Raw genomic sequence first — 18,790 nt, forward strand, 5'->3', positions numbered from 1 at the left:
TAATACATTTCCTAGCGAGAATCAAGTGAATCAAAGTGGATTCGATTGAAAAATAGATGCCTTTCTGAATTTCCGGCTTTTATATCTGATATTTTTAAAGAATAAATATATTTATTTATTCTTTCAAAAATATAAACAAGAATGTATGTAAATTATTTGTATATATAAATAAATTTTTCTTCTAATAAAGAATTTATAAAAATTAAACTCGATTGCGTCAATCAGGGTCGCGTGAATCTGTTACGTTGCGGAATCGCTATTTATATTTCCGATCATCTATCGATCGCGTAGAAAAATGCGTGAGAAGCGTTAAGACGTGCGTTGTGTGAGCTTTTTTGCATTACAAAGACGCGTATCTTTTTCTTTTTCTTCTCTCTGTTGTATCGCGCAATAAGTGTCTAAACTCGTTCTAAGCCTGATGCCCGTGAACGCGTGACTTTGAGACACACGTGAGACTTAAGTCGAGAGACTAACGGCGTGCAACTGCATCACGAATACGATATGTCCGAATCGAACTGTGTCCTGTTTTCTTATTTTTTTTTTTTTTATGAACAGTTTGACCCTTTTACTTTAGCAAAAACCGGTCCCACATCACAAGTATCATAGCAGATTCGTGTTCATCTTTCTTTTTAAAAAGAACATGGTGAAAAAAAGATTATCTTTCTTAATACAATTTTTTTAATATTCTTAATCTAAATTTCCTTAAATCGATGTGCAAGATTATGCCATCCGTTTCTAAAAAATAGCCTGATATAAACTTTACATTACGGTAGTAAAGGCATTATTCAAATCTTTTGATATAAGATATAACGATTAAAAAAAGAAAAAAAAACATTTCTACATTGCATAAGTTAATATTTTACTTGCATATTTCGATAGAACGTCAATTATTTTAAAACGTTTCATTTGACAGTTATTGAGCAATATAAATTACATTAATTGTCGCAGAATATAGAATTGTTTATATGGGCAATTTTCTTTGATCGATTTTCGGTGACACGCTTTTATAGTTGTAGATAAACGCATGAATCTCTACTTGACATAACATACAAATTGATAACATAATTATAGATATAATATCGCTAAATAAAAAAGGAGGGAGGGGAAGGGGGAAGGGTACGATTGTTCCGTTAGAATACTGTTATCGAACATATATACTCTAGGAAATTTTCTTCTAAAACTTGAACGTTCGAATTATTACGTAAAATAATGGTAGCTAAAATGTACGACGCAACGTTCCGTAGGATAGACAGTCTAATATTCATGGAGAGTCTAAGCGGCTGGATGAATGGCTGTTCTATATTACAATGTACCGTTCATGAATTTCTCGACCGCACTTTATTTCGCTGCGCGAAATTCTCAATTTTTCTTAATAAAATAAAAATATTTCATCACAAATATTCTCTCTCTTTCTTTCTCTTTCTCCATCCTCTAAAACGGATACGCAAGAGTGTAGATTTATTTCTGTCATAATAATTGATGAAAATAATTTTATGAAGATTTAGAAGTCAAATGTGTTAGTTAAGGGAAATATTTTATATCGAGATAAAAATTATGTATATAAGAGTTTTCAAATATAGAAATAATTTTGAAAAAATTATAGCAATCTATTGATAGTAAAATCTGTAAGAAAGATCGCTAACATATCAATCGTTACACAATGCGATTTCCTAACTTGTTGGCGCACGATAAAATAGTTGCAGCATGTGTGTATGCGATTTTATTTTATGTACGCATACTGTCTAATAATTTTTTTCTATAAATTTTATACCGATAAAAAAATCCTCTCATAGAACGAGAGTTATTTCCATTTATATATCCATGTAAAATGTGGATATATTTAATATTTTTTAAACAATTTTTAAAAAATTAGAATTTTTATTGTAGAAATATATATTGTATGTTTAATGTGCGTGAAAGAGACGCATTCGCGCGTCAATGGATTAATTATATATATGTACAAATTATAAATTCACAGTATTAGAATGCTTATAAACCTTTAAAAGCGAGATACGTAAAGTCCTCAATATAAAAATATAAAGTGTTTCACTACGTTTACAAAAACTCTTTCTTTGTATATATGTCCCAAACTTTGAAAAATTCCGATTTTATTTTATCCGCGCACACATTGCGATTCTCACTTTCTATCAAGATAAAAATAAGAAATGTCTTACATTTAAAAAAATAATACATAGCTGAGAGTAAGTCGGCAGTATAAAATAGGAAGTGGCGAAGTTCGCGATCTCTAAGCATGCACGTGTCCAGCACGTTGCGCGATACAAAATTAACACAGCCGTCTCATAAACACGTATGATAGAATAGCCTCTAAGAGGAAGATGTATACCGGTAGCAAGACTATATTCTCGATGGAATGTGCAGCTGCTTTTTAAATTTAGATCAATGCCGATACATATCGACTGCGATAAAAAAGCGTATTCATGTTCTCGCGCCAACGAAAAATTCACATATATAGCAAAGCTTATCGAGAGCTTTTTTTGCAGGTTTAATTAGTCTATGATTTTTAACTCACATTCCTTACAAAAACGTAATCCTGCTACTAGTTTACACCTTTATCAAAACAGTCATTTGTACTTGAATATGACGTAAGAAAATAAGCTGCCGCTTCGCTTTCATTCGCCATAATTGCACGCACAATCTAATCGAAAACTTTGCGCGACTATCTGCGAATTCGATCAACTACATTTTCACGCAACGCAAGCTCTTGGATGGTATCCGCGCGCTGAACTGGAAGGAGTTCTCGCGAGGCGGCCGTTCGTTAGCTTCCGCGCGACCTGCCAATTCCGCGTCCTCGTCGAGGTCGATGACAAAGTCGCGATTACCCATCAACGTCGCCAGGCACATGTTCTCTTCCTTTATTCGCGAGCGTACCAGCATCTCCAGCGTGAAAAGGTGTTCGTCGTGCGCCTCCGGCAAATAACGGTGCATGAAGTCCGCCAACCTGTCATTGATCAAATATGAACGCATCGTTTTATTATATTACTTATAGATTAATAAAATATTAGTAAAGAGTATATATCGGACAATATATTAACAGACAACTGTTCTTTTCTTTTTTTCTTTAAAATAATACATAATAATTCGATTAATAAAGATATTTCTCGTAAAATTTCCGTCATTATATAAAATAAAAATGTTATTTTAATATGTAATAGTCAAATTGCAAAAATATAGTTTTTTCAATGTAAATATTTAAAATTAATTAAATTAAATTAATTTAATTTTCTTTTGCTTTGAAAGATTCATTACAATCGAACAGAATGTGACACTTGATCAAATAACAGTCTTGCTTCGTTGCTCGAAAATGGAATAAGGATAGAGAGGAAGTTCGTTGCACGGACGTCTCTTACCGTAGGAGATACTCAACGTTGTGTCCGCTCGGGCCGGAACACTCGGTGATTTGACGGGCTACGGTCTGCAACGACGCTTCACCGAGCCATTGCTCGTTCTTGTTGGTGGCGATATAAATTATCACGGAGAACTGTTTGCTCCCGTCCCGACTGTGAAACGTCGCGATGGTCGTCAGGTATCCTCCAAGAGAGCACTCGCGATTCTCCAGATAGGACAATGCCGCGCTATCCTGAACTTGGAACGCTCGCCCGTAAACTATTCCCTGTCGGCAAAGAGAAGATTTTAATTACACACAAGATTTCCATATTTTTTCTCAAACAATTGTTATTTATGATATCATATATTATTCTGATCTAAATTGTAATAAGTACCTCTTTCTCCTCGATCAATGTGGCAACTCGTCCAGGCTGCAACGCAAAAAAGGAATAGCATTATTGCATAATATTCGATAAATTAAGGCAAGAGGTAAAAAAATAAAGAATCATGTTGCAAATTTGAAAATCTTTTCGCGATGGAATGAAACTCGTATTCAGAATAATTATGTTTCTTAAAGAGAGAGATATTGCTTTAAGAAAAGATGTATATCCCATTTTAGATTATTATTATATTACATTTATATTTTTACATTATGTAATATAAATTTGTATAAGCAGAATATATATACATATTGCGAAACGTCATGTCAAACAAAGAGTAATACATATACAACAATAACACACATGGAGCTAATCTTTCTCTTTAAAGATATCGGTTACTACTGGTTTCTAACTAGTTATACAATTTCATGTAATTTATACGTAAGCGTAACGCAAAGCGCAAGCATTCACTTTGTGGAAAGAGTGCTTAAAAAAACGAAAACATTACACTTTTAATATTTTATCAGCAAGATAGAAATATCCTCAAGTCTCGACAGTTTCTATATAAAACTTATATCTAACAATAAATAAAAACAGAAATTTCCTGTTTTCGGATCACTAGATCTATTAAAGAGCTCATTTTATCGATTTTTTAGCGTGAATATACGTCAACGCTTTCTTTTTATTTAATATGTATTAAGATAAAATTCATATTTTTCGTGAAAAATAAATGTCCATGAAATACCGCTGTGAAGACACAAAATTTTATACAAAATATGTCGTTATATAATCTTAACATTTCTAGATTTATTCTGCGAGAACAGTTTTGCATGGAAAAGAAACATGATTCTGTCAAAATGTCAAAAGCGACGTCTCTCTTTTTCGTTCCTTGCGTTCAAGAAATTAAAACGGGAGGACGTACGGATAAAATAAAAACAAATAAAAACAAAAATAAATAAAAACAAATAAAGTAACTTTTCGCGCGCATTATTTTAGAATAAAGAGGAACAAGAAAGGAGATTCGTTATACGAGAGCGTTATACATATTTGTATTTCGCATTGCGCATCTGTATAAATTTCGTCCGCGCATATTTTTTTATCAAAATAAGCGGACTCTTATCAAATCGAAATACGCGTCTATACAAACTATCAATGCGCATAAAAACGTATCTTTTCATATACGTGTTTGGAATTGTGCCAAGCCAAGAAAAGAATGCCACGGCGAGCGACAAAATTAAGATATTAATAGAATATTCGCGCGAATATATAAGTCACGTGATTCGATACAGAAATCACGTGTGAATAAATGCATATATATATTTAATACGCGAAAATATGTTGTATATATCGCGCCTGCATCGCGATAACGCAATAGAAAGACACCGTTGAAAAGAAACATTTTTAAATAATTCAACTTTCGGAAGAGAGAAAACCAGAGAAAGACATACACGCACTGGCTACTGGTTTTAATTTCTGTGCGATTTAATTAAAAGTCAAAGTTAATTAAATATTTAATAACGTAGGGAAATATAAAATTATCAAATTATCAGTGATAATACGATGATGTGACGTAACGATTAATAAGTTAACGATAAATCGAATATTCTTGCAGAGTGGAAAATACAGTTGTAAAAACTCGCCGACCTTGCTTGAACATTGACGATTTGGTCAACCTTAGCCTTATTATCAGTTCCTGTTTGTTCTTTTTTTAGCAAACGATCAATCTGATTTGAAATTTTCTTGAAACGAACGTGCAGTCTTACATTAGTTCTAACAGAACAATTTACAATTACATATAATCTTGCTTCTCTTCTGATACCAACGAAAGAAGTCCACTTTCCATTTCGATTTACAGCTTATTATATGCAAATTTATGGAATTAATTAATTTCTATATACATTTCCATTAAATTAGCGTCATAATAATACATATAAAAAACGTGTTTTTTTTTTTTAACTGATTACAAACAAATGTCAATCTCCGATTGCAGAAGTGATTAGTTTCGCATTAATAATTGTGAAATTTTGTTTATTTTATCGCATCACGATGGAGTCATTGCCATACGGATGTTTTTTTTTTATCCGAAGTCTGTACAGCTGTTCCAGTTTTTATTATCATGTAAACCGAAAATGTATATCGAGTATCAGTACACAAAAAAGACGTCGGAATAATATCGATATAATAAAAGTATCAGTATGTAATAAAATTTTGTTTTTTATACTAAATACTTACTTTCATATAAGATTTTTCAATATTTATTAATTATATTATTAAATATTTAATAATTACATAAATATATTAATCGAGCGTTCAAAAAAAGGAATTTCATTATTTTTGTCAAAACTCCATAAAATATTCTCAAATAAATCGCCCATATCTCAAATTATATCGTTGAAAATTTAAATCCAATTTTGTTTAATAGACTCGTTATGTCATTCAATTCGCCTCCTACTGGACCGCATATATACATTCCTAGATAGAGTCAAATCTATTCTATGCGTCTCTATTAGACACGATCTCTAGACATTAGGTCAGCAATAATTGGCAATAATAAAAAGAGAAAAGAACAATGGATAGAGAAAAATTGAAGGATAATTTACCTTTTCGATTGTCCCACGATGCGTGGTGTTACCTTGCCAAAATCGCCTATCGAAGCCCTTCACGTATCCGGTCATACTTCTGATGTACGAAAAACCAGGATGCCAACAGAGCGATCCGTATCCGAATATCCAAAGATTATTATCAATTTCATCGTGTCCATTCTCCATTTTCGTGCTCTTTGTTGCGAGAGAGAAGATCAGCCAACAATTTTCTCGCAATTCTCGCGCTCTCTCTTCTCTTCCTTTAATCTTCCCTCTATCTCTTCTTCTCAATTATCACAATATAATATTGTCGGATAATATCTTACAATTCAAAGTTCAGCATTCCGTGATATACTCTACCGTCTGTCGTCGAGAGTTTAAAGAATTCAAGCGCGTGGGCTGTCTTATCACAAGAAAGTACGAATTAGCAAGTTAGTTATCGCGCGCTCATAAAGTGTTCCAAGTTTTTCTAAAAACTTTTTTCCGTTTGAAATCATCTTTCGCCTTTTCCGGGATAAAAATTTTCAACTTGGTTAATTTTGCATCTTCTCGCGTGCATTGCAGAGAAAATTCTGTCGAAAAGAAAGAAAGAGAGCGATTTATGCGCTCCGAAAAATTCTATTTCGATTGAAAGAAATATCACCAATAGAGCTCTTCGTCACTCTTGAATCGGATTCTTATCGATCAGCAGCAACCCACGTGGTCAAGTGTGAATCTCTCACTCTCGATGCCGGATGGTCGTTAAGTCGATTCTCGATCATCGGATTAACGCCGATGTCTCCGTTCTCTCCAATTTATATCTTGGGACCCCTCACGAGGATGCTAATTCGCCGGTGATTTCAATTTGCGAGATGGCTCGACGTAACGTCAGTCGGCGGGTTCTATAGCGATGACGTTTCTCTTTCGCGGTCATAGCTGCTGTCGATCTTGCTCCATGGTGGTTGATCACTGATTGATCTTCCTCTCGATCTTCAGGATCGATCTTGGGTCAATCGGTCGGCCGAGCGCGAGAGATCCGCTCCAAGGAGAAAAACGATCTCCCAGAATCTTCCTTAGGATCTCGAACTCGAACAAGCGGGCGGGATTTTCGAGACATTTGGAAAATTCCAGCAGAGGGACGATCACATGTCGAGATCCGATGAGAACTACCGGCTGACTGCTGGCCGTCTGACGTTCGGTTTAACTAGACCAGACGTACGCCAAAAGGAGAAAGAGAGGGTGAGAGAGAGAGATAGAGCACACGATGAACCAGTGAAGAGACGAAGGAAAGTGGTAGAGTACACGCCAACGGAGGTTGCATGGTGGGGATGGATGATGAAACGCGTCGTCTGATTGACGCATCGTGCCCGGATGTACGTGAGCGCACCGAATTAATTCAAAGAAAATGACCGGTTACATTATTATTATCGGAATATATCGAGAAAGAAAGAGAGCTAATTCACATACGTCAATTTTTTAAATATATTTTCTAATTAAAAAAATTTAGAAAGTCATACATACGAATAATAAATATAAAGCACAAGAAAAGGAGAAAAAGATATGGAAAACTTCAATTGTTAGTTTAATCGGAAGATATTTTGCAAATGTGTAGTTCAATCATACAGATTTTTACGCTCTTTTTTTTTACGACGAAATATTTCGATCGATTTATTTAGTATTTAATGTAGCAGATTTTATTTATGTTATCACACACACGGTATATATTTTTTAAAATTATAAATGTCGAAAAATTACTACAAATAAATGTTAGATTTACAAAAGCTATTGTAGATACGCTCGCGCGCGCGTGAAATAATTTATGAAGTAATATTATGATTTTATTCACAGAGAGAAAAGACTATACAATTTTGTTATCTTTCTTGATTAGTGTCAGGCTCGAAAAACACTTTATCCAGGAGTTCAGAACACATGTCTATCTCGTCCTGATTTTCTACAGGTTTTAATTCTGTCAATAATTGCTCCAAAGTAAATCTTAAACATAACTCTGGACGCCGACATTCCTTCAGTGCCGGCAAAAAATTATCATTTACCATACCCTTAAGGACTCTCAATAATTGTTCTCTGCGATAAAAATAATATACTCGATTAAATATATTATTAAGAATAATATGTCAGAAATCACAATGCTTTGCCTCAAAACGGTATAAATACATTACCTGACTGTCGACTGTAGATTCATTCTAGCCAACAAACCTGCGGCTTGTTCTATGAATCCCATTTTAACTAAGGTACATTTTATATCGCTCGAGTCGTCCTTACTACATAAACTCGAGAGCAAAAACGCAGATTTTATTTGCAGCTTTTCCACCGGGCTCTGCATCGCTCGCAAAAGCACCGAGTAACCGTCGTTTGTATCCATATATTTTAACGACGCCGGATGTCCTCTGACTATACCTATGTTTAAAATATAATATGAGATAAAAATCAAGAAAACCAAGCTTGGCATCGTTCTGTCACTTACACGATATTGCGTACAGAGCTTTTATTCTCGCCAATTCCGATGGATCTGTATCAATCATGGACAACAATACAGGGAATACTCCAGCTTCGAGTAGCTTGTCTTGACAAAACGGATTATTCTGCGCTAATTCAGCAATAATATCGGCAATCCGCCATCTGATGGTGCTGTGCGATGAGTTCAGGCATGGTTGAAATATCGCGAAACCTCCGATCTTATAAAAATCGTTGGCTAAGTCGATATTGTCAACAAGATCTGCCAGTCTCTCCAGCGCGTTCTCGCACTCGGATGAATCGTCGTCGGCTCGTAGATCACCGACACTGGACAAAATTTGCATTGCTTTCTGCATCTCCTCTGTTACGTTCACCGTTAACGATGATAATGCTTCGGCCAAAAACGCTTTTTTCTATAACACACAGCGCAATGTATAAGCATTGAATAAATTAAAAGCCCTAAAACATCTGAATAATTAAATTAAATACTATACTTCTTCGTCCAAAGGATAGACCCGCGATCTATTTTCCGTTTCTTCTCTCTGCATCGCTTCAATAGCGTATTTGAGCATCCCTTCCATAGTGGTTGGTTGTCTCGGTTGATTTGGTAACGGTGAGGCATTATTGGAGGTAGAAGGGCCTTGGATTGACAGTGGTCTCGCGCTGCTGTTCGACTGATCCTGCTTGACATTCCTCTCCGATTCACCGTTCTCGGAACTAAAGAGTTACATTCGTTTATATAAAAAGACGCAAATAATTATAGAGGTTAATCATGATGCAAGATTAACGCACGTACCTGCTCATTTTGATGTTACTCTGTTTAGCTAATGATATGCCCATTAATCGGATAATCCAATTTGAAATAAATCCCTTTATGATTAACGTTTCAATTAATCATCATAATTGTCGCATCTCTTTATAGGATTTTGTATTTACAACGCACTTTTATGGAAAATGTACATAAACTTAAGAATATTTAGAGTAGCCATCTACATTGGAATATGGGACAAACTCGCGCATGCGCAGAGTTCTAAAATTTACTGCTTGGAGTAGTTCGATTACTAACTACCAATTAGAACAAAGGAAATAGGATCTAATATACTCGAGTGCAAAACCTACTTGGTTTTATTCTGAATTGATATACTGATTTTTTAGTATACACATACTAAATTAGTTATTAAATACAGCCCTAAATCTTTACAGAAACATTAATAATAATATAGCCAAATGATAAACATATATATTAATGTTACCAATAAAATATATCATAATAGTAACTCTTTCAGAATTCACGCAACTATTCATACAGTAGTTTTATTATATATCTAATTCTCTCTCACTTAATTTACGAAAGACTTTGGCGCCCAATTGCAGTTACTTTATATCGATAATGCTTTAAAAAAAAACGTTCGTAAAATAAATACATTCAATTGCACTCAAAAATGCTTTTAATTTTCAAACAAAGTAATGTGGTTTCTTCACTATTATGCCATATTCTGCAACTGCTGGTGTCAAATCTTCCATTGTCAGTGTATAACGTCGATCTTTCCCTTTTGTCTTTGCATTTTGATTGGCACCGCGTGTTTTGCAATGCTGCAGCGCATCATTGGCAATCTCTGAGATAAATTTTTGTGCTGCTAAAGATACCAGACGTACTCTAAAACACATCAATATTGAATGAAAATCAATAGAATTATTGAATAAGTATTAGATTTCCAGTTGAAAAGATTCTTATTGAATGAAATGACATGTTATAAATTAAATATAGATATATGAACAGTCATATATTTAATCTTACATTCTGGGGTCCGTAGTGTTAAAACCAGCTGTATGCAAGTAATGCTCACTGATGGCATCAGGTACCTAGTATGAAAACATACAAAATATACACTTGATCTGTGCATAAAGACAAACATATGAACACAAATTTAGTAACATGCTTTGCACAAAGATAAATCAGAAATCTAGAGAACTTTATTCAACAAAAGAGCAGATTAATACCGTGGGTGTATAATCTTCTAACTGCAATAGAAAGTCCGACAACGGTTGACCTGCAGTCTTGCTTTCTTCTTCTTCTTTCTTGTAAGCCGATGGCGTTTCCCTTCCAAAATTCTCTGCCATCTCTTCGTAAACAAACCGCGCTACGAATTTCTAACCTCTTGTTAAGCGCAAGAACGTATCGTTTTGCTATTTGTTTCTCTTAAACTTTATAGATCCTCTTCTCTTATTTTCAAAAACATAAAGTAGCACTCTTCAACACTTATTGCAGCTTCTTTGTGTTCGACTCGCTTTCAGTTTACAAAAAACACGGTACACTATACGATATTAAACGCAAAGACGTATATGTATATGTGTGTAACGAACAATTCTCATACAATCAAATCTCTCTATTCTGGAATCATCGAGATTGAACTCCTCGTTATTTTGAATAATTCTGAAGAATAATTCTCCCTTTTATTATCTCATTCTTATTATTGCTTCTCTTCTTTATAGATCTCTGTCCATTAATGGAATGCTTTTTCCCAATTTTTATTTTGTCTGATACGTGGTCATGTGATCTCTCTATCTCTCTCACATGGCAAATGAAAAATAATAGCGGGAGAGCAGCGCAATCTTGCGCTATTCTCCCACTATTATTTTCCATTTGCCATGTGAGAGATCAGAAATCTATTCATCGGAGTACAGTAGACCAAGAAATCTTTAGTCCTAATTGATTAATCAAAAATTCTATTCTGACAAATAGATTTTTTGAACGTAATTCTAGAGGAGAGAGTTGCAGTTTACTAATATAGAACAGCTGATTTAAAATAGTGCAGAATAGCGAGTATCAAGAATAAAGAGAAAGAGAGAGACAAAAAAGGACTCTATTGGTAATATAACCTTATGACCTGAAAAGTAAAGCTATATGTGCTAAGTAAATTCTTTCTAAATTAAACGCACCCTTTAATTGTAAAACAAGTAATTTAATTAAATCAATAACAGTACCAATAAATTATAGAAATGTGGCTGTATTATCATGACATGTAAAAAAATATCGTAATCAGCTAAATATTGTTATTGAATATTCGAGTTAACGAAAAACATGGAAAATAAAAGTATAATTAACTTGATTTGTGGTGAATTGCAATTTATTTAATTCATACAGTGGGAGAAGCTTTTGATGTAAGTAAACATTAATTTACTGAGAAAATTATCTTATATGTAATTGTGGCTTTGTTTTCAATATAACATAAAATGTCATAATAATTTTTCTAGGATGGCATCTGAGGATATCAATCAACAAACAATGGCAGCTTCCTTGGAAGAAACTGGACAAACTGTTACTAGTACATTACAACAGGAAAATAATGTTAGAGATTCAAATTCAACCAAATTGCAGAGTCATGGAAGTAGACAAAATAATATTCAGAGGATACAGCAACGCAAGCAGCAAATGTACAATTTACCACAAGCCAAGAAATTATTGAAGCTTGCAAGTTACAGCGCTTGTCAAGTAGAAGAATGTAAATGTAACAGCTGGAAAAATGCACAACCAATTACAAAGTCACAGAAAGGCGAGACACAGCAGCCTGTTATAAACTTTTTTGATCCATGCAAGATGTGTACTCATACTTTAGAAAATCATATTAAACATCTATCAGTGCAGTCTGATGAAGAAATCAATAGATTATTGGGAATGGCTATTGATGCGGACAATATTTTTATGAGTATACACAGAGAAGAAGATATCGATACTAGAAAGGTATATTTTCATTTATATAAAATATTGAGGAGAAGTATTTTGTCTATGACAAAAGCAACTGCAGAAGGTCCCTTAGGACATCCGCCATTTGAAAAACCTAGTATAGCTAAGGCAGTGATGAATTTTGTTTTATTTAAATTCAGTCATTTGCCCCCGAGAGAATGGCAAGTAATGTGTGACATGGCAAAAATGTTTTTGCAATGTCTAAATTGTTGGAATTTTGAATCATCTAGCGCTAAACGAACTAGTGTTTTGGATGTAAATCCCGCTTACAGAATTAATTATACCCGCTGGCTTATGTTCTGCTATGTGCCTACGTTTTGTGATTCTTTACCTCATCACGATACTCCTGTGATCTTTGGAAAGACTTTGTTACAAGCAGTATTCAAACCACTTTGTAGAGAATTAATGGATAAGTGCCATAATGAGAGAGATAAAATAACACCAGAGAAGAGAGTTTTACTTTTAACTCATTTTCCTAAGTATATTTAAAATTTTTTTCTTCTTTGTATATTACTGTATTATTAATAGAACAGCTGCTACATAATTATAAATATTTAAGGTTTCTTTCGATGCTTAAAGTAGAAATTTATAATAACCAATCGCCTATGTGGGATCCCGAGTTTAAACAAGCACCGCCTTCTCATTTGCAAGCTGCATTGGAATCAAAGGGACACCAAGCGAGAAAGACAGGAGAATTTGAAAGAGTCACTGTGACACCAAATGAAAAGGATAATTATACTACAATCAATATTAGTCCTGGAATAAGAAAGCTTTCCGAAAAGCGTTCTTATTCCGAAGCACGACACGATGCAAAAAAGCGAAAAGGCGAGGAGGCTTTTGAGGATCTACCTGATGAGACTATTGTTGAAATTGTTGCAACTATTAATGATCCCAATTATATGTGTGGTCCTGATGCGGTCTTTCCACCAGACGGTCCACGGGATGAAACTGCTAAAAATGAAGAAAGTGAGAAAATCATAGAATTTCACATTGTTGGAAACAGTCTGACACAACCTGTGTCTAAGCAAACTATGCTTTGGCTGATAGGATTACATAATGTATTCAGCCATCAATTGGTCAGAATGCCAAAAGAATATATATCTCAATTTGTTTTTGATCCGTAAGTATATCTTATTTAAAATATTAGTAATATGTCAATTAATTTATCACATAACAAGTTATCTTTAAGAATAATATATATTATTTATTATATACAGAAAGCATAAAACACTGGCTCTGATAAAGGGCGGTCGTCCAATCGGTGGTATTTGTTTTCGCATGTTTCCTACTCAGGGTTTCACTGAGATAGTATTCTGCGCTGTTACAAGTCAAGAGCAAGTAAAAGGATACGGGACGCATTTGATGAACATGTTGAAAGATTATCATATAAAAAATAATATAGTGCATTTTCTTACATTTGCGGATGAGTTTGCCATTGGGTATTTTAAAAAGCAGGGATTTAGCAAAGATATAAAGTTACCAAAATCGATGTATCAAGGATATATTAAAGATTATGAAAGAGCGACATTAATGCACTGCGAATTAAATGCTAAAATTGTATATACCGAATTTACATCAGTTTTAAGAAAACAAAAAGAGATCGTCAAAAAATTAATTTATCAGAGGCAACAAGAAATACAAAAGGTTCATCCTGGCTTAACATGCTTCAAAGAGGGTGTGAGAGGCATTCCTGTAGAATCTATTCCGGGAATTCGGGAAACCGGATGGAAGAGTTATGCGCAAGCGAGAACGAGAGGTCTGGCGAAAGGAACTCAAAGTTCAGAAGTGGATTGCATAGATATGTCAGATTCTTTATATAATGCTTTGAATAGTGTTTTAAATAGTGTAAAGAATCACAGTGCAGCTTGGCCGTTCCTGGAACCTGTAGATAAGGACGATGTTCCAGATTACTATGATCATATAAAATATCCTATGGGTAAGAAATTTTTTAGTTTTAAGATGGTAAGAATTTTTTACCATCTTATTTTTAATAATAAAATGAAAAAATGCAATGATAAAACAATAAAATTTAGCATTGCTATAAATAATAAAATAGTAATAAATAAAGTTTATATATATATATATAATAGTACATGATTTTTTATATTGCAGACCTCAAGACCATGGAAGAACGTTTAAAAGCCAGATATTATGTAACTAGAAGATTATTTATAGCAGACATGACACGAATTTTTACAAATTGTAGATTGTATAATAGTCTCGATACTGATTATTATCGCTGCGCTAATGCTCTAGAAAAGTATTTTCAAACACGTATGAAAGAGATTGGTCTATGGGATAAGTAAAATCTTTTCAATCTTCTCTTGTGTGATGTAATATAAGAAAATACAAATACGATAAATATATATATTTGTCTATATTATTTCTTTATTATTTTTAAAACACACATATGCACACAGAGTTTTCACATAGCTTTTAACTGTATTATAAAATAGTATTTCTATAAAGAAATACTCATAAAAGAACTATGAAAGAACTATGAAAGAAATAAAAATCAATAAAATATTACATACGTTTTATATATTTTCCGTATTTTTAAATTTATAGAAAATGCTAAGATTTGAGTATGTATGAGATAACATATAGATTTCAAAGTATGATTTATTTTCTACATTTTCTGCGTTTTTCATATCATAAGAATCGCGTTTTTTTTTTGGACACACGCGTTCATAAGATAATAAATATTATCCCTTGGTAAATAACTTGATTATAATAAAACATAGTAAAAAAATTAGAGATTTATATATAATTAAGAGTGAAGCATTTTTTAATTGACTAATGTATCGTTTTTTGTTGATGCGTCCTGTGTGCAAAAGCTATCATTCTACGTCTGTTCGTATTGCTTGCGCTCTTTAAAAATCTCTGCATTTAAAGCGAAATAAATATATATTTTGATATTAAAGAGAGAAAGAGAAAGCGAAAAGTCTAGGTACAGAAAGTGCAGGCAACACGAACAGACTTATGTGCAGTGACAGACCTGGAGGAGGGAGATGCATTTGGAGCGATGCAATTTATATAACCTAAGCTGTCAAAAATTTGTGTTCCACATCAACAATATAATAATATACATTATAATTTACAACATCATAGAAAATGTGCTGATTATAACAAAGTGAGAATCGTAATGTTTTAAATGTCTTAATTGTTTAAACAAAAATATATACTCGAGCCAACAATATATCATCGGGAATAAATAATTTAATTTCGTTTGCGTTAAGAGAAATGAAATCTAATTTGTTTGTATTGTAAAAGATATTAACTATCAATTAATATATGTATTAATTTATTTAAAAAAAAAAATATAATGATTGAAGATTGATTTATGTATAATTACTTTTTCACGATATAATATGACTATTGTAATATTTTTTTTCAAGGATGGCATCCGAGGCCGTCAAATCTCAAACGATATTAGCTTCTTCGGAAGAGACTGGCCAATCTGTTACAAGTACCTTGCAACAGGAAAGTAAAGATTTAAACTCAACTAAGCCACAGAATCAAGCAAATCGACAAACCAACCTCCTAAAGATACAACAGCGCAAGCAACAAATGTACAATTGCCCACAAATTAAGAAATTATTGAAACTTGCAAATTATAGTGCTTGTCAAGCAGAGGATTGCAAATGTAATGGCTGGAAAAATGCGCAACCGATTACGAAGTCACAGAAAGGCGAGACACAACAGCCCGTTATAAATTTTTTTGATCCATGCAAGATGTGTACTCATACTTTAGAAAATCATATTAAACATCTATCAGTGCAATCTGATGAAGAAATCAATAGATTATTGGGAATGGCTATTGATACAGACAATATTTTTATGTGCATACATAAAGAAGTAGATCCCGATACTAGGAAAATATATTTTTTTTTATACAAAACATTGAGGAAAAGTATTTTGTCTTTAACAAAACCAACTGAAGAAGCTACATTGGGACATCCGCCATTTGAAAGACCAAGTATAGCAAAGGCAGTCATGAATTTTGTTTTATATAAATTCAGTCATTTGCCTCCAAGAGAATGGCAATTAACGTGCGATATGGCGAAAATGTTTTTGCATTGTTTGAATTATTGGAATTTTGAAACACCCAGTGTCAGACGAATAGCGGACGACATCAATGCTTATAGAATTAACTATACTCGTTGGCTTGTCTTCTGCCATGTACCTGCATTTTGCGATTCGTTGCCACATCATGATACTGCACTAGTTTTCGGAAAAACTCTGCTACAAGCTGTATTTAGATCAATTTGTAAACAATTAATGGATAGATTTCATACTGAAGAAGAAAAAATGACGACGGAGAGAAGAGCTTTATTTTTAACACATTTTCCCAAGTATGTTCTTTCTTATATTCATATCTTATGAATATCAGCTGAGTTATAATCTTTTATATTCAAGGTTTCTCTCATTATTGGAAAAAGAGATTTATTCTAATCATTCACCTATCTGGGATCCTGAATTTAAACAATCGCCACCGTCTCATCTTCAATCTGCCTTGGAATCAAAAGGAAATCAGACAAGAAAACCGGGAGAATTTGAAAAAGTTACTGTAACTCCAAATCAAAAAGACAATTTTACAACAATAAATATCAGTCCTGGAGTGAAGAAAATTCAGGAGAAACGTCCTTACACCGAAGTGCGTCTTGAAACAAAGAGGCGAAAGAACGAAGAAGTTTTTGAGGATCTGCCAGATGAAACTATTGCTGAAATTGTTGCGTCTATTAATGACACTAATTATATATCTGGTTCTGACGCAGTATTTCCACCAGATCTTCCACGGGACGAAACTGCTAAAAATGAAGAAAGTAAAAAGATAATAGAATTTCATATAGTTGGAAATAGCCTTACACGACCAGTATCTAAACAAACTATGCTTTGGCTAATAGGATTACAAGATATATTTAGCCATCAATTACCTGAAACATTCAAAGAATATATTACTCAACTTGTTTTTGATCCGTAAGTAATGTCAATATATAAAATAAATATTATAGTTTAATATTAATATATTAAATAAATTTATATAATCACAGTAATAGAATGTATCTTTTTCTTGTAGAAAGCATAAAACATTGGCTTTGATAAAGGACGGTCGACCAATTGGTGGTATTTGTTTCTGTATGTTTCCAAGTCAAGGTTTCACCGAGATAGTGTTCTGTGCTGTCACAAGTCACGAACAAGTAAAAGGATATGGGACGCATTTGATGAATATGTTGAAAGATTATCATATCAAGAACAACATATTACATTTTCTCACATTCGCAGACGATTTCGCTATCGGATATTTTAAGAAGCAGGGATTTAGCAAAGACATAAAACTGCCGAAATCAGTACATCAGGGATACATTAAATATTATGTAAAAGCGACATTGATGCATTGTGAACTGAATCCAAAGATTGTGTATACCGAATTCACAGCGGTTATCAGAAAGCAGAAAGAAATTTTAAAGAAATTGATTCATCAAAGGCAACAGGAAATACAAAAAGCGCACCCGGGCTTGACATGTTTTAAAGAAGGCGTGAAGGTAATCCCCATCGAGTCTATCCCGGGAATTCATGAAACTGGATGGAAAAGTTCCGCTCAAACTAGAACGAGGGCTGTGACAAAAGGAACGCAAGGTCCGGAATCAATAGACACAAGCCCAGAAAACTTATATAACACATTAAATAGTATTTTGAGCAGTGTGAAGAAACACAATACAGCATGGCCTTTCCTGAAACCCGTAGATAAAAATGATGTTCCAGATTATTACGATCATATAATATATCCTATGGGTAAGCACAACAAAAATGTTTGTACATTTAACTGACTTAGAATTGCATATATTGCTTACGCATGTATTGCCTTATAATAACTATATAATTGCGAAGAAAAGTCATTCGAATATAACAAATGCGCAGAGAGATAAAGATTTATTTATTTTTGTTACAGATCTCAAAACCATGCAAGATCGTTTGAACGCGGGATATTACGTAATTAAGAGATTATTTATAGCGGACATGTTACGAATCTTTATTAACTGCAGATTGTACAATAGTCCCGACACTGAATATTACCGATGTGCCAATGCCTTGGAGGAATACTTTCAAACGCGTATGAAAAAAGCCGGTCTCTGGGATAAGTAAAATTTTTTTTAATAGTGTTGTGATATATATACATAATGATAATATGTTGACAATTGAAACTTCTTAACTTATTCTTACTACAAAGTCTACTTGCTATATAAAGAAAGTCCATATTGAGAAATGCATACTGCTTTTTGTGC

At 33.5% G+C, this 18,790-nt stretch overlaps 5 protein-coding genes across 6 annotated transcripts; 2 read left to right on the forward strand and 3 right to left on the reverse strand.

Annotated features, from left to right (window-relative positions):
* Positions 1 to 525: 525 nt before the first annotated feature.
* Positions 526 to 7,476, reverse strand: LOC126852374 (putative glutathione-specific gamma-glutamylcyclotransferase 2). Its single transcript, XM_050597142.1, has 4 exons — positions 6,326 to 7,476; positions 3,741 to 3,776; positions 3,369 to 3,631; positions 526 to 2,959 (listed from the first exon to the last, which is right to left on the reverse strand). The coding sequence occupies exons 1-4, from the start codon at positions 6,491 to 6,493 to the stop codon at positions 2,698 to 2,700; spliced, it is 729 nt and encodes a 242-aa protein (XP_050453099.1). The 5' UTR covers positions 6,494 to 7,476; the 3' UTR covers positions 526 to 2,697.
* Positions 7,477 to 8,111: 635 nt separating this feature from the next.
* Positions 8,112 to 9,747, reverse strand: LOC126852363 (hsp70-binding protein 1). Its single transcript, XM_050597103.1, has 5 exons — positions 9,555 to 9,747; positions 9,253 to 9,475; positions 8,769 to 9,171; positions 8,464 to 8,701; positions 8,112 to 8,368 (listed from the first exon to the last, which is right to left on the reverse strand). The coding sequence occupies exons 1-5, from the start codon at positions 9,596 to 9,598 to the stop codon at positions 8,158 to 8,160; spliced, it is 1,119 nt and encodes a 372-aa protein (XP_050453060.1). The 5' UTR covers positions 9,599 to 9,747; the 3' UTR covers positions 8,112 to 8,157.
* A 441-nt stretch (positions 9,748 to 10,188) lies between these two features.
* Positions 10,189 to 11,268, reverse strand: LOC126852385 (transcription initiation factor TFIID subunit 10-like). Its single transcript, XM_050597157.1, has 3 exons — positions 10,760 to 11,268; positions 10,557 to 10,621; positions 10,189 to 10,415 (listed from the first exon to the last, which is right to left on the reverse strand). Exons 1-3 carry the CDS (start codon positions 10,877 to 10,879, stop codon positions 10,214 to 10,216), a joined length of 387 nt encoding a protein of 128 aa, XP_050453114.1. The 5' UTR covers positions 10,880 to 11,268; the 3' UTR covers positions 10,189 to 10,213.
* Positions 11,269 to 11,409: 141 nt separating this feature from the next.
* Positions 11,410 to 14,883, forward strand: LOC126852328 (histone acetyltransferase KAT2A-like). 2 transcript variants are annotated; one of them, XM_050597025.1, is made up of 6 exons: positions 11,410 to 11,628; positions 11,757 to 11,920; positions 12,014 to 12,982; positions 13,063 to 13,623; positions 13,721 to 14,439; positions 14,616 to 14,883. In XM_050597025.1, coding segments are annotated over exons 2-6 (2,445 nt in total). In that variant the 5' UTR covers positions 11,410 to 11,628; positions 11,757 to 11,918; the 3' UTR covers positions 14,810 to 14,883. The 2 variants fall into 2 exon arrangements, with proteins under 2 accessions (XP_050452982.1, XP_050452981.1); XM_050597024.1 differs by having other exon boundaries at positions 11,410 to 11,920.
* A 573-nt stretch (positions 14,884 to 15,456) lies between these two features.
* On the forward strand, positions 15,457 to 18,789 carry LOC126852326 (histone acetyltransferase KAT2A-like). The gene is made up of 5 exons (XM_050597018.1): positions 15,457 to 15,636; positions 15,902 to 16,858; positions 16,923 to 17,483; positions 17,584 to 18,299; positions 18,457 to 18,789. Exons 1-5 carry the CDS (start codon positions 15,515 to 15,517, stop codon positions 18,648 to 18,650), a joined length of 2,550 nt encoding a protein of 849 aa, XP_050452975.1. The 5' UTR covers positions 15,457 to 15,514; the 3' UTR covers positions 18,651 to 18,789.
* The last annotated feature ends 1 nt before the right edge of the window (position 18,790 follows it).

The sequence above is a fragment of the Cataglyphis hispanica genome, chromosome 10 (assembly GCF_021464435.1).
Source record: "Cataglyphis hispanica isolate Lineage 1 chromosome 10, ULB_Chis1_1.0, whole genome shotgun sequence".
NCBI lineage: Eukaryota > Metazoa > Arthropoda > Insecta > Hymenoptera > Formicidae > Cataglyphis > Cataglyphis hispanica.